Genomic DNA, 14857 nt, shown 5'->3' with positions numbered 1-14857 from the left:
ACAAACTTTAAACATAAAAACATACCTAGTGCTCAGGCTTGTGGTCAGAACTGATTTATAAAGATAAGACCTCATTTCATTGTGTGTATTTTATATGAGAAAGATTGCTGTAATCCATTCGTGTTTTTTTGAAGCCAAGTCTCTTCAGCATGTTTCTAGGCTACATAAGTTATTAGGTTTATAACTTCATCTGCAAAATGACAGGTTCACAAGATAAAGTTTAGGAGCTAGAGGTTTTTATATACTTTTTATGTGCATATATATGATGCCTTCTGGACAGAACATTCATTTTTGCACTAAGCTGTTATTAGAATGACTCGTTGATTCAGTATCATTTCCAATCAAAATACCGCTTAAAACAGATCACAAAAAAAAAATGTTTCAAAGTATCCTTGCCTTTATTTTTCTTTCTGCCTAGTAGGGGGTGTGCATCTCCAGTATGTGTCTAGACTGTGCTCTGTTTAGTAATGTTGATAACTTAATATAATTGCAAGTTATTAATGTGTTGTATACTTAAATTGTCATAGTGAAAATATCTGCAAAAAGCAGTTTCTTTCAACTAGGCTAAGTTAAAAGTTTTTTAATAGATTTAAGGTTTTGTATTTAGCCCATAATGTTAACAGATTGCAAGCATCCTGATAACTACCTCTTCTTGCTTTCAGCAAGGTAAGTATTTACTCTGGAAGCACTTTCTCTCTTTTTTAATGTGAAAACTTGGTATTACTCATTTAATATTTCAGTAAAACACATGGCTGTAATAGAATTATTTGGGATCTTTTTCTGTTGAGAATAAACTCTGATGCCTTTTTTTCTCTTTTCCTAGCTCTTTCCAGATAAAGGAACAGAAAAAGGCGACAAGGTACTTTGACCCTCAATATGTTCAGAGATAATTTACAGTGTAATAAAAGTGAAGAGACCGGGCCATAAAACTGATATTTGAGCATTGATAACAAATACAATACATTTTATGTATTGTGCTTATGCATAATGTATAAAATCAAGAACAGAAACAGTATATTTTTACATATATTTTAATATAGCTAATATTAAAATGTACATTTTATCCCAAAGCTAAACTCAGGACTCAGATTACAAACTCTGTTTCCAGGTTGACATAGATTCTGTTGAAGATGCACGGTTGATTGAGCTTGATGAGTCACAAAAAAGTGAACACACAGTGTTTATAATGCCACCAGAACCTCCCCCTGATGATGGACAAGACCGAGCACCAAAATACAGGTACAGTTCAATCAACTGATGTAGAGAAACTGGAGTACTTGAACACTTATGATGTTGAGCAGGGCAGATATTTCAGCTTGGCACAAGACTTACCTTAATAAAAGGTAAGGACATCTTTAAAAAGATGTGATCTGCCTGGACTCCAGTAAGTTTCTGAAGGCCTGGAAGTATTTTGTGTGGGCATGTTTGAGGGCAAGTACCTTTTGGTTGTAATTTTTAGTAACTACTTGCCAACTTTGTAGTTATGCTTTGCTACATGTATTTAATGTCTATCTTTCTTTGAGCCATTTATGTGGATTTTGTAGGAACTGTAGTACAGTCTATGTTCCAGTGTGTGAATGACAGGGGGTGGGTAATGGATTTGCCCAGTACTATTGATCTGCAAGTGGTGAACCAAAAGAAAAAAACACCCTTTCCACTTTTCAGACTTCTTCCATTCAGTGTTTTTCAGCCCTATGCAGGAAATGTGGAGTTGCATGCACTGTGGTTATGCTTATTCCTCCTCTTTCTTGGAGGCAAAGAAGGTTCTGTTTCCAGCTGTTGTTACGAATTACCATCAGTGCTTCCCAGACCTACGTGGTGTGGATGGTGGTCTGGTTCTTATATCCATGGTCTACTGAGATTTAATGTCCAAGGCATCTTCTTTTTTGTGATATCTTTGTGAACAGAATTAAAAGTATCTTGTTATAAACATACATGTAAATCCCCTGGTTCCTTTATTTTCCTGTTTATCAGTTCTTTGCATGCAAGTTGTCTTTGTAAGGCTTTCCTGGTATCAGCAGATATATAAAAAGCTTTTTCCTTTTTTTTTTTTAACTATCTATATAGCTATAAAAACTTTCCACGACTAGATTTCAAGCTCTTTGACAGGCCTCAGGAACTCACGCTGTCCTTCAGCAGACACCCAGCTGGAAGCAGCATTTCAAATAGTCCAGCACTCATGGCAAAGAGGACAAAACAGGTCAGATAAGTCTTACCATAATCACTGTGTGAACACTGAAAGATATTAAGCTTCTTTGATAAAATTACTGCTGCCTATTTATACTACAAATTACTTTGTTGGAGACTAGGTCTATGTGTAACTATTGGGAAGCAAAACTTGCCAGGAAAAGAAATGGAAAGCAACAAATTAGCATCTGAGATACAAGTTTATTGTCAGACTAGTCATTAAGCTTTAGGCCATGATATAAAACAAAACTAAATTAAAATGAATGCTTAAAATGAGGGGAAGGCGGGAGGGATTAATTCAGATCCTATTTTTTGTTTGTGGAGAACCTTCAAAAGAGGGTGCTAAGAATAGAATGGCAGTTTAGTGTTTGTCCATTGTTATTAAATGCCTACTTTTAATAGCTTAGTATCTGAGTTAGTAATGTTTTCTAGGCTCTGGTTGTTCCATCTTCGTCTTCTTTGTTTTTTCTCACCCTTACAGGAAATAAAAACAGCCCATAAGTTAGCCAAGAAATATTATGTAAGCCCCCCACAGTGGGCTAAATGTCTCTACAGTCACAGTTACAGCTTATGGTTTATTTGTCTGCCAGCCTACATCAGAGTTGCACATCCCAAGGTCAAAGCACTGCAGCAGGCATATGATGTTCTAATTAAAATGAGGAAAACTGATGTGGAACCACTAGATGAGGCAAGTCTGAATAAAATATCATTACCATGAGCACAGAGCAGACGACGAAGTGCAAATATAGGGTGTTTCACTGCCAACAGCAGGTTAAGCATTCTCACAGTTTGACCTGTTTTAAAGCTACATCAAAATGGTCTTACAGAAGTCTGCTTAACTAAGACAACTAGAAACGTTTCTTTTTTTATCATTGACATAGCATCAGCTTAATCATGTAATCCAACTTAGTGTTGCTCATCTTCTTCCAGACTTCTTCCAGAAGGCAGTTCTTGAATATCTCTGTTTTTAAAATGTGCTTTGAATTAATGCTCTGCAATCATACTGAAGTGAAGGAAGGGATAATGGATTTGTGTGCAGCATTCCATTCTTGCAGTAGTATACGCAGACACAAAGAAGCAAGTTATCCCACTTTTTTGCGTGGGTGTTTCCTTCCCTCCTTTATTTCGCAAACAGAAAAGCCAAGTGGGGAAAAAAAAATAAGCACTTGTCTGTGACTCCTGATGTTATTTCAGCTTGTGTAATTTCCTGTTTAATTTTTGCTCCCTCTTCTGGCTGTTGGTTGAGTAGCTGCTTTCACATGGCTTTCTCTTTTACTTGTCTGAAATTTGGGAAGAGCTTAAGCTGTTTGAAAATCCTTGTCATCTGTTAATCTATGGACTTCTGTATCTTGTCAGGTGTGCTACAGAGTTGTGATGCAACTCTGTGGACTCTGGGGTCAGCCTGTTCAGGCCGTGAGAGTCCTCTTCGAAATGAAAAATGCTGGAATACAGCCAAATGCTATCACTTATGGCTATTACAATAAGGTAGGAGAAATTTTGGCAAAGGATACTGGACCAATGTCTCCCTTGCCTTTTTATTCCCTTTGTCCTATGGCATGATGTGAAGACTGTTTATTACAGCTCTTCACTTGAATTTGCTGTATCTGTTGGGCAAGCCAGCAGTTCAGACAAGTTTCCACTTGACTTGACCTACAGCGTATGGTTTTACATTTTTTACTTTTACATTCCTGTGCTGTTTGTCTAACCAACAATTCTGTTGAAATACATTTATAGTGTTTCCATTTCCAAGGTTTGAACCTGTCTAGTTACTTCCATGTCACAGCCATCTCTTCCTAGGTGTATCCTTTAAGGTCGCAGGATCCATGACTGGTGAAGATTGGGATTAGGTTAGTTGAAGTAGCTGCCTCATGCTTTCCTTGCTTCCATGTTTCTGTAATTTTCTAATGGAAATTCATAGTAAACTATGCAAAGTAATTGCAGAAGAATCTCTACTATGGTCTTTTGTTCCTACCATACACTAATCGCATGAATAAGATCTGTCTCCTTTAATTAAGGAAAACTTGATCCATAGTCAGTTGCCACTCAGCCAGTGTATCCACAGCAGTAGGATAAAAGGGAACAGCTAAAACTCTAATATTTGTCCTTCTTCACACTGTTGGCAGGAAATGTCCTTTGTTGAGTATGGAAAGAGAAGCTTCTCACTGTACTGTGTTTCTTAGTGTAAATTTGTTACTGTGTTGTTATTGCAATGTCTCTCTCTGTAGGCAGTCTTAGAGTCTCCTTGGCCTAGCAGTAACCGCAGTGGCATATTTCTGTGGACAAAGGTACGAAATGTAGTTCGCGGCACAGCACAATTTAGGCAGTGCCTAAAGAAAGCAACGCAGAGCCCACGAGTACCTGTGATCTCAGGTAATAAGTTAGGTGAAATGAATTTTTCTGCTGAACGAGAGCATGACTTGCTTTCTGAAGGACTGCACCTAACATTCTGGCTTTTACAAGTAGAACATCTTTCCTAAATGTATAAAAATTGATAATAGTCAATTTGATGCTTGATGCTGAGACTGTTTGTCTTACAATGTCTTTCCTACACTGAAGAATGAATTGTCTAAGTTCTATTGCTAGAATTTCATATTCGCATTTTATATGTGCAAGCTAAAGTATTTACTGTTGTCTGAAGAGGCTAGATGTATTTGAAGATCTGAAATTTTAAATCCTCTCTTACTAACCAGCTCTCATTCATGTCTTTAGCTCTGCGGAATACCACGGGTGGAAGTGATGGGGACATGGTGAGCCATGGTAGCGTGGATAGTTCTAATGATGCTAACAGTGGGGAGCACACTCTCTTCGTCAGTGACTTAGTCAGGCTTGATTCCAATGATAATCACTCTAGCACAGGTACTAGATTCTGCTGGGTTTCACTACTAACAGTCCCCCAAAAGGCAAAATTTTCTGTTTTCCTGTTGATTTCCCCTCCACTGCCACCATGTTCCCCTCTTGAGGCTGTAGAGAATGAAGCATGGAGTTGATCTATGTGAAGAAATACAGTCTCTACGTTACCACAGTTCATGCAGCTTCTGTAATTTAGAGTAAACTGTAGCAGAAGTACTCTTAAGCTAAATGTCTTGCTGTGGTCTCATGAACTTTACTTTTTGTGCTAATTATTATAAAAGGCATAAAGCCTCTGACATAAGTCTTCGATTTCTGCATATGATTATTTATTCATAGAAATGAATAGTCTGTGTGAGTAAAACCTTCATCAGTGTTAAAGAGTGAAAGTTGCTGAGGTGATTAGAAGCTAATGTTTTGAAATGTTGCTCTTTGTTGATCATCCTTTGATCCAGGATGGTCTAATTTGCGTTTCTAGAATTAGCATGTTACATTCGGTCATAGTAAACCATGCTTTTAAGAGCCATATTCAGGCTTCTCACCAGTGTTTGCCTGATTTGAGAATAAATACAAAAATCATCAGAACCACATATAAGGCACCCTGTACGAATGGAAAGACAGTTGATAAGCTGGGGAAAAACTGAATTTGGCATGTACTCTTCTAGGCCAAACTGGAGTGAAAAGAGTGCACAGAAAGTTAACTACTTGAGATAGCAATACAAAATTCATGGTTCTTAGTGTCTGCCTTAGTACTGATTACATATTACCTGTGCACAGTCTCAACTAAGCTTCCTTTCTGTTTACCTCAACACTTACTGTACAAATGGTTCTTACACACTCTTCATGATATTTAATATCTCAAGTCCTCCTTTAAAGATAACTTTGAGTCTGATTCCTGTTCTTCATCTGATATGCCTGCCTAGATTACTGAACTTTCCTTCTTTCTGCTCTTTGTTGCTCTGCTTTTTGCTCTTTGCCGTCTCTCGGGTGCTGCATTTGTCCTTGACTATCATGGTGTGGGGTGCAGACTTTATATGGTGTGAAGCCGTGGATGCACGTGTGCATTAATTCTACCCTTGAATGTTACTTCTGCAGGTAATTTGCCCATTTATTGATAGGGTATTTTCACTTCAGTGCAAACCACAGAGACTAACATCACTGAATTGATGATAGGGAGAAATTAAGGACCAAAGAATGTCAGAGTGAATTCTGTGTATAAAAGGTTATCCTACACAGTAGACAAATTCATTAACTGATGACTGCTTAGACTTTTTAATTTAATTTTTCTACGTTTGCTCTACGTTGGTAAAAATAAGTAGTAATATATACTATAGATAAATAATGTCTGTCTCTCAAGTTTTACGGATCCTTCTAATACTTTTCATATAATACTCAGTAACTTACACTTCGATCTTTTTAAATACTGTCAGGTGTTGTAATAGGTACTCTGAGGCATGTTTTAACATCCTGCTGTGGGATATGTCCCTTATAGTAGTTGTGTATTTTTGCGTGTACAGCATCACTTATGATAAAAGTTAACAAAAAAAAGAGTGTTTTTTGATTTGTTTTCTTTGGTAGATTTTTTTTTGTTAAAAAAAAAGTTATTTACTTTTTTAAAGAATGTGTTATAGCTATCAAATGTAAATGCTATCATGGAGGAAAGCCTTTTTTAAAATACAGATTTTTGCTTTTTTTCTGTCACCTTCTATAGTTTGTACCTTAGCACAAAGATGTAGCACAATTTATAGTAGAATAATTTTCATGGATGTATTCATTGTTAGAAGCTGACTTGATTACTATTGTATATGTGTAACTTTCTTTTGTAGATCATGTTGAGAATTTAGCTTGCACAGCAATGAAATATTTGATGTTGATGAAAGGGGAAAGGGATGAAGGAAGATACACTGCAGGAAAATTAATCAGTCACTATACTATTCTGGGGGGGATAACACACCACAATAATTTAATGTATATTAAAAAAGTAAGTTTGCATTGAAAACTAATTATCTCTGCTGTCAACATCACCAAGTAGATCTGTACACAGATGAGACATTTTGGTGATTCTTACTCTGAACTTTTGTGGCAAAACAGAATGAAAGAAATGAATTTCAGTAGAAATAAAAACTTATTTTCTTATTGAAAAATAAAAGATTTAGAAAGGAAGTTGGAGGCAAGTGTTTGTATTCCTTTGAACAGGTGGTCAGTCAGACCAGGGCTATGGATCCAAGGATGAACTTTTAAAGGATGACGGAGATAGTCTTCTTGCAACTGAAACACAAATGAAGAAAGACATTTCTTCTAAAGCTGAAGAGCTAATAGGAGGTTAAGTATGCATGTTTATATTGACGAAGACTTGTAAAATAAATTTACTTCATCCATTAGACTACCACAAATAACATAATGTTGTCAAGGTCAAAATTCAACATGATAGAATCTGCTGGACTTCTGCTGTACGCTAGATAATATCAGTGGAACATATCTAGATAAAAATAGTCTTTTATTTGACCAACTTCATATAGATCAAAAAAATTGGAGATGCGCTAGGGCATACAGTATTTTATATTCCATTTGTCTAATTTGTATATTTAAACACCTGAACATTTTTAAAGTTGTACCAGTTAGCCTAATAAGAGGCACTACTTATTCCTACAAGCTCTTCCCCACTGTAGAAAATATGATCATCTCCTGTCTTCTTTCCAGATTTTGTCCTTAGTTCTTCTGTATTTTGTATTTCATTACTGACTCCGTTTCATATCTCTGTTACTAGGCCCTTAATGTCAATTAGGGCCTCTGATGCTATCATTAAACAAATAGCCCTGCATAAAAAAAATAAAAATGAGAACTGCTGTTACTGCTCTACTTTGCTTAGCTAAAAATATACCGAAGGATGAAGCTGGCACACACTGTAACCTTGTGAACAGCTATGCACTCTCTCTGTAATACTAACTACTGTCATCTCCTGAGATACTACTTCCAGGAAATGCTGGAAGTATTTGGTAGGACTGATTCTTTAGGTTGTAACTGGGTAAGGGAACAGTGTTTGATTATTTGTTTTCCATAACAGTGTAAATATAGTTATTTAGTTACATTAACTGAAGTTCACATTTTCTTTATTTTAGACGTTTGCATTGAGGAATGTGATGAAAATAAACAGCTGAATATAGAGACTCATAGTCCAACAGACACACCTGCCTGGGGTAACAGTATCGTCAAAGTTCCATCTGGCATTTTTGATAGCATTGGAAGGAAAAACAGTGGTGGTGAGTCACTGGGTGAAGCAGAACTTCCTGAAGCTTTGAGCTTGTGCTACAATGTTTTGTAACCTCTTGGATTCTATTTAATCAAAAAAAACAACACTTCTGTCAGAGGTGCAAATGTCTTACAAAACATGTGCTTTCCACCATTATCCTTTTTTTTTTTCCCACCATTATCATTTTAGGTGACTTAAAAAGTACCTGTGGATTCTAAGGTTGAAGATTAGTAGTGTTGAGTAGATTGAAATCAAGATTTTCCTTGTCCCATACTGAGTGTATTTCGGTAATATACTAGAAAAACAGGAGAATTAGGGTCTCTACTCTTGAATTCTGGTCACCTAAACCTCATTGATCTTGGAAAGGTCGTATATGTCTATGATTCTATTATATATCCAGTGGCCCTTGCCGCCAATGTATAATCTGGGAACAGTACACATCTTCTTTGTGACATATGAAATTTATTTACATCTCTGGATCTTTATGATGAGGAAGACAAGGATATATGAGATCCAAATATTGGGGCACGTATTTTTTTTCCCTACCTTTGTGCTTGTCCTTGACTAAGGTAATGTAGTCCAGCTTCAGTGATTAGGGACAAAACAGCAGGGACTTTTAAGAGGGCAGTTGGCATGTACTTTGATGGCAAGGCATTGAGTCTCAGACAGGAACTTGCTCAGAACCTTTCTGACCATTATGAAAACTAATGACTAGTCAAGAAGTGTCATCAATACTAGATTCAAACACTCTCAAGCAGTGGATATGGTGCATTTGGTCCTCTGTTGGCATCCTCATATAATAGTACAATTACCTTCCTTACAGAGATAATTAAAGTCAGCATTTTTGCCTGGATAACACAGTTTTCTAGGCATATATTGCCCCAGGGAAATGGGAACATCTATAGGATTAGTTAAATTCAGCATTTATAAAATATTATGTTCTTTCACATACGTATATGTCATAAGCAAAACTATGCTTCTGTGTTGTGCAGACACATGATGCTTATGTTCAGAACCAGAATGAACTATGAAGTTTGATGTATACATCTGTGAATGTAGCTCTGGGAGAGAGAAAAAATAAAGTATATCTTTAATTATAATTGTACTTTCTCTTCATTTATGGATGTAGTACCTACTTTCTGGTCTGAGGTGGCATGTGGAAGGGAGGTAGAAGCCAGAAAACTTTGCATTCAGGGAATCAAAAAGAGTAGATGACTTTTGATCTGCTGAATGCCTTTGCAGCCAGTAAAATAACTTGATAATATCAGTGTTAAACTTTTTAATGGATACATTGAGATTTGTGGCGCCCCCAATCTTCTCAGTGATAAGGAGGCCACATAACTTCAGAAAAGAAACAGTCTTGATGGCTATGTATACCATATGTAATGCCTTTTCTCTTCTAGAAACTGGTTCAAGCCCGCTGTTCATAACTCAGGATTCAGTTGAAGATGTGGTCTTTGGTGACGTTTCTCCAAAGAAGATAAGTGAAAAAGGACAGAAGAGGCAGAAGCTGTTTTCAGAGAGAAGCTGCAGTTTCAGCAGTGAAAGCAGGGCAGGAATGCTGCTGAAAAAAGGGAGCTTGGACTTGCATTCCAGAGAAATAGCGATAATGATGGGAGCAGATGCCAAGATTTTAACAGCAGCTTTATCTGGGGCCCAAACTTCACCTTGTTATATGAATAAATCCCATAGTTTTGATAGTGCTGTTGACCAGCAGGTCTCTGGCAAAGGTGGCTCTTGGAGTCGTGTGACTGATAGTGATTGGGAATTGGAGCACAGAACTTCACCAGTGCTGGAAGAACCTGGGGAAGGGCAGGAGCATTTTGAGAACGGAAGAGATGAAAATGCATCCAACGTGGAAGAAATGAACATTGAACAGTTAGCTGAGTCCAAAGACCAGAAAACAGAATCCAAAGATACAGCTCCTAAAAGGAATAGCTTTTATGGAGTGGTTAAGCCTATCGAAAGGGAAGATGTTGAAGTAGGCTTGGATCCTTTGTCTTTGCTGGCTACGGACAGCATCCAACCAAGACTCCCTGAACCAGAGGAAAAGCTGGTGTCACCAGTTGCAGCACGCAATTTGGCAGATGAAATAGAGAGCTATATGAATCTCAAGAACCCACTGGGCAGTAAGTTTCCCAGCATGGAACTGCACAAGCCAGGTAGGGAAGCAGAAGCCCCTGGTACACCTGCTCACTCCCAGGAACGGAGGTCAAGCCTGCCTTTGGATTCCATCCCACCATCGTCTGAGTCCTATGAAAATCGCAGAAGTCCTTCTGTCTCCAGATCCAAAACATTTACTGGGCGACCAAAACAACAAATGCATCCACGGATTCAAAAAGAGCGTTCTTCATCTTTGACAGGACTGGGTCGTTCTTCTCCACATGGCTCCTTAGGATCAGTTGTAACGACTTTATCCAATCTGAAGTTAGACAATATACTGTCTGGACCAAAAATAGATGTTCTGAAATCAGGCATGAAACAGGCTGCCAATGTGGCCAGTAAGATGTGGGGAGTTGTAACTTCAGTGTATAACTACTCAGATGATGAGGCAAGTATTTTTCAATACAAAAAATTAGGGTAGGCAAAGTTAGAGTGCTACTACCTAAGTAGTATTAAAGCTGAAAGAAGTAAAGGACAGCATGAGCTCTAGAAAATAGTCTTCAGGTATTTGGAAATAAAATGTTGCAGTACCTGTGTAAGCACACTTGATGTGTGTGTTTGTTGTTTGTTTTTTTTTAATCTGGATCTGAAAGTCCTTAAAAACAAATGTTTTTAGTATAAAACACTTTAGAGTATAGTGACATAAATGCAAGAGGAGATAAATGTCATAACTTTTGACTTTCCGTAACACATCTTGTTATTGTGCCTTCAAATTTACTTTTCTCTCTTTAGAAAGGCCTTTGATCTGATTAACCCCTTTATCTGGTGTTTTGCTCTCTAAGGGTTTGTCTTCTCTCTTCAGGCTGTTTAGCCAGCTTCTTATTTCCTTTTTCAAATTCTTCCTATTTTCCCTATCTCCATAAGAGGTGAGAAGAGATGAAACAGCTGTTTAGCTTTGTTTCTACTTTAAACAGATTTAACTGATGTTACTAATACTATCTTTTCTAGTAAATATAGAAAAGATTTTTCTTCCATTTTTTTTGCTTATGACAATGAAAACTCATTGTTGTAGTGTAATGGTGTACTTTCTTTTATTATTTTTTTCCCCGTGAGCTAGGTTTTCCTGGATATCTTTTGTTATATTGATCTGTTCCTTAGAATTTTCTTTAAGGGCTCATCATAATCCCCTTAATTTATTTTTTTTAATTTTTATTAATTTATTTTTTCTTTCTTACCCATTTCCACAACCTCCTGTTTTTTTAATATCTTCATTGTTATATTTTATTGTTATATTTTATAGCTTCCTGTGTGTCTTAGTGACTGTGTCACTGTTGGATCATTCCTACTGAATGAATTCCTACTGATAGAAATTTCATTTCTATCTTAAGATCTTTCCTCAGAATGGAACTCAGACCTTTATTCTTTTCCTGATAATTCCTCTTCTTTTGTGAAGTGCCAGTCTTTCATATCACAATTTTTACATCATTCCCTTGTTTCTCCAGTCATGAAGAAGAAAACACATTTGTCACTGAATTTGATCATCAGCTGAGTATTCTAACTGTCAAAACCTTTTTCCAATATCCTTCTGTTTCGTCCAATATCTGCTCTTTCGGGGGGATTGCCTAAATGTATCTTATATGTAAAAAAAATCTTTACATCAAGATTTTGTCTTAATCTGCTGCTTTGATTTTTAATTATTAGAGTGTGGAAGTAAAATAATGGATCTAGAAGTACTAAAAAAAAAAAAAAAGCTATTTTTCTTCTTGTGTTAAAGGAAGAAAACAGTCGACCAGACTTTAACTTCCCTGCTGGTTTTGAGGATAATATTTTAGGAGATAATCTGTCATCAAGATCTGGAGTCCCAGGACTAATTGCGAATGAACTTGGCCAAAGCACTACTAGTCTTGGCAGTAGCAGTAGCAGTGGAGATGCAGGAAGACAGCATTACAGTGCAGGTGAGATTATTTTTTTCCTTTGTTTTTAGTTTATAAAGTAACAAACAGGTAAAATTGTTATGTCTGGAAAATATTCAATACAGTGGAAGGTGTGGTAATCTGAAATTAATTCAAGCCCTTAAGTATAATATTTTTATTTCTATTTTATAGATACTTTTCCAGTAGCAAATAACTAATGCGTCTCTTTGTTCAATGTATAAAGAGTTGATAAAAACTACAGGCATTTAACTGTAAAATACTTCCTTTGTGTTCAAGAACTGCAAATAGTTGTGTAAGTAATGGAGGTAGAACCAGATCTCCAAAAACAGCATATCAGCATTAATGTGGAATAGGAGTTACTGGATGCATACTTGATTTGAATTGATGAAGGTAAACAAATGATGAATATGTGACTGTATGCCAAACTGTCATCTGTGTTCCCAGCACTAAAACAGGTTGAAGCAGATCTATCATTTCCAGTGAGATTTGATCCATAATTTGAGAAAAATGTGTTGCAGGACCACCCTGAGTTTTGGTTTAACTGTCTTTGTAGCACTCTAATGATAGAACTATCATGAAGAAGCAAAATAACTTTCTTCATGATAGGAGGACTCTGTCAGTGGGTTTGAACAGGAAAGTTTGACTGTGATTGTCAGAGGAAGTAATGCTGATAGTTTTGCTTCCTGAAGCAGATTCCAACCATTTGCTTCTGGTATTCAAACTGTTTTTCCTCTTCTCCTGTGCTAAACTCATAACCCTAAATACCAGCCTTACGAAAGGTAAGTTATTTATTTTATGGCAACATAAGCCAGAGAGTACTTAACCACAGTAATGGTACATGTGGTACTGTGTGCCTCGCTCAGTGTTATCTTTGTTTGTTATTTACATATGGATACATCATTCAAGAAATCTTGAACAGCTTTTCTAGAGTATATATATTGAGCAATCTTACTGCTCTTTGCTGTTCTTTGTTCTTTCTTTGTATTTTCAGATTTTATTCACTGGTGCTTTTTTCCTTTTACCAGTCTGTTGCATACTTTAGACAAAAATAGATTTGGAATGTTAGTCGCAAAAATGATATCTTTATATTATGTAATATCAATGAAGATAAAGAGTTACATATGTCTCTTGAGATCTTCTGGTACTGTTTTCTGTCTTGATTGAAAAAAAAATAAATCTGTTATTTTGGATTTCTTTTGGAATGTTCTTTCCTTGAATGAAGACCTGAACTATTTTTTTCTATGCAGGTGAAGCTGCATTCCCAAGAAGTATGAAAGTTCCAGATTCTGAGAAGTCAGAGCTCAGCTCTTCTCATAATACTAGTTTATCCAGCATTTTCCAGAACTATGCAATGGAGGTAAGATTAATAAATTCATAAGTGAAATATATAATTACTTGATTTGTCTGTGTGGACTAATTATGTTTAGTTGGACTGTGGTTTGATTTTTCATAATAAAAATTTTACATTTTTCTGCTGCAGAGAGGCTTGATACTTTTATCCACAGGTGTGACAGTAGCTGTAAAAAAGAAGAGTGTTTCAAATGTTTTTATGTATCTCAGAGACGAGGCAATTTAGGGAAAGCGTAAAACTTAAGGTGCAGCAGAAGTTGAGGAGAAAACAAGATTTTTCTCCTTTCAAGATTTTTTTCCCCTTAGGAAAATTATGGATTGTTACCAGGTAACTTGGTAGATTGACCCCACATACTAGCTAAGTTCCCCACCATGTTATTCACTCATTCCACCTTACCAGGATAGAGGAGAGAAATGGAAGGGCAGAGGCAAGGAAAAAGGCTTGAGAGTCAAGATGAAGACAATTTAATAAGTAATACTATTTCTCAAATGAATTGAGGAGAGGAAAAAAGAAAAACAAAACAAAAAACAAGTAATACAAACTCAGTTACTCACCATCAGCAGATGGTGAGTGCTCCCTAGGCTACAGCTGCCTGGAAAAACTACCCACTCCATCCCACCCATTTTTTATTGGTGATCATGACATTATACAGTCTGGAAAGTCTCCTGCTCTGTCCCCTCTGAACCTCTTGCCTACTTGCTGGGGTGGCAGAGTAGGGGGATGGGGAATGCCTTGGTGTTTTTTGAGCACTTGTCAGCAACAGCTAAAATGTTGTTGCGTTAACAACATTGTGTTGTTCACCAGTATAAAACAGTACCATAAAGGCTGCTATGAAAAAGAACAATTCTATACCAGTCAAACACAGTACAATGACTCGGTGTCAGTATAATGACTCTGTTTCAGTTGTTGCTTGTAGATGCTTTCAAACTTAGAAAAAAAACAAAGGGGATGGTCACTTAATTTGCTTTGATCACTCTCCATAGTGTTATTTTGGTTATGTCCCATGTAATTTTATTTTATGTTTAATCTGCAGATTTAGACTTGTCAAACTTCTGCGCTACCTTATATAAGGGATATCGGATTGTGAAAGGAGTGTTGCTGTTGGTCTAAAACATTGCCATTGTATTTTTTGTGGTGCTTTTTGTTGTTTACTATGAGAATGAAACAGTGAAGTAAAAGAAAGTT

General features: G+C 36.6%; 1 protein-coding gene across 7 annotated transcripts in view; it reads left to right on the top strand.

Moving 5' to 3' along the window:
* The window catches only part of DENND4C (DENN domain containing 4C), a gene marked incomplete at its 3' end in the record, with an annotated part of 74973 nt that overhangs the window by 46051 nt on the left and 14065 nt on the right, over positions 1-14857 (top strand). For 2 of the 7 annotated variants that reach the window (XM_083817097.1, XM_083817098.1), the window contains exons 14-25: positions 824-859; positions 1109-1239; positions 2068-2200; positions 2669-2875; positions 3544-3672; positions 4413-4557; positions 4897-5043; positions 7231-7356; positions 8154-8294; positions 9688-10835; positions 12162-12342; positions 13569-13678. In XM_083817097.1, the coding sequence (XP_083673223.1) occupies positions 824-859; positions 1109-1239; positions 2068-2200; positions 2669-2875; positions 3544-3672; positions 4413-4557; positions 4897-5043; positions 7231-7356; positions 8154-8294; positions 9688-10835; positions 12162-12342; positions 13569-13678 (2634 nt within the window). Of the gene's footprint in view, positions 1-823; positions 860-1108; positions 1240-2067; positions 2201-2668; positions 2876-3543; positions 3673-4412; positions 4558-4896; positions 5044-7230; positions 7357-8153; positions 8295-9687; positions 10840-12161; positions 12343-13568; positions 13679-14857 lie in introns of all 7 variants that reach the window. The other 5 variants (XM_083817099.1, XM_083817102.1, XM_083817101.1 and 2 more) reach the window with 3 other exon arrangements.

Source organism: Anser anser, assembly GCF_964211835.1.
Source record: "Anser anser genome assembly, chromosome: Z".
NCBI classification, from domain to species: domain Eukaryota; kingdom Metazoa; phylum Chordata; class Aves; order Anseriformes; family Anatidae; genus Anser; species Anser anser.
Note: the sequence above shows the minus strand (reverse complement) of the source record. Positions and strands in the feature narration are given on the sequence as shown.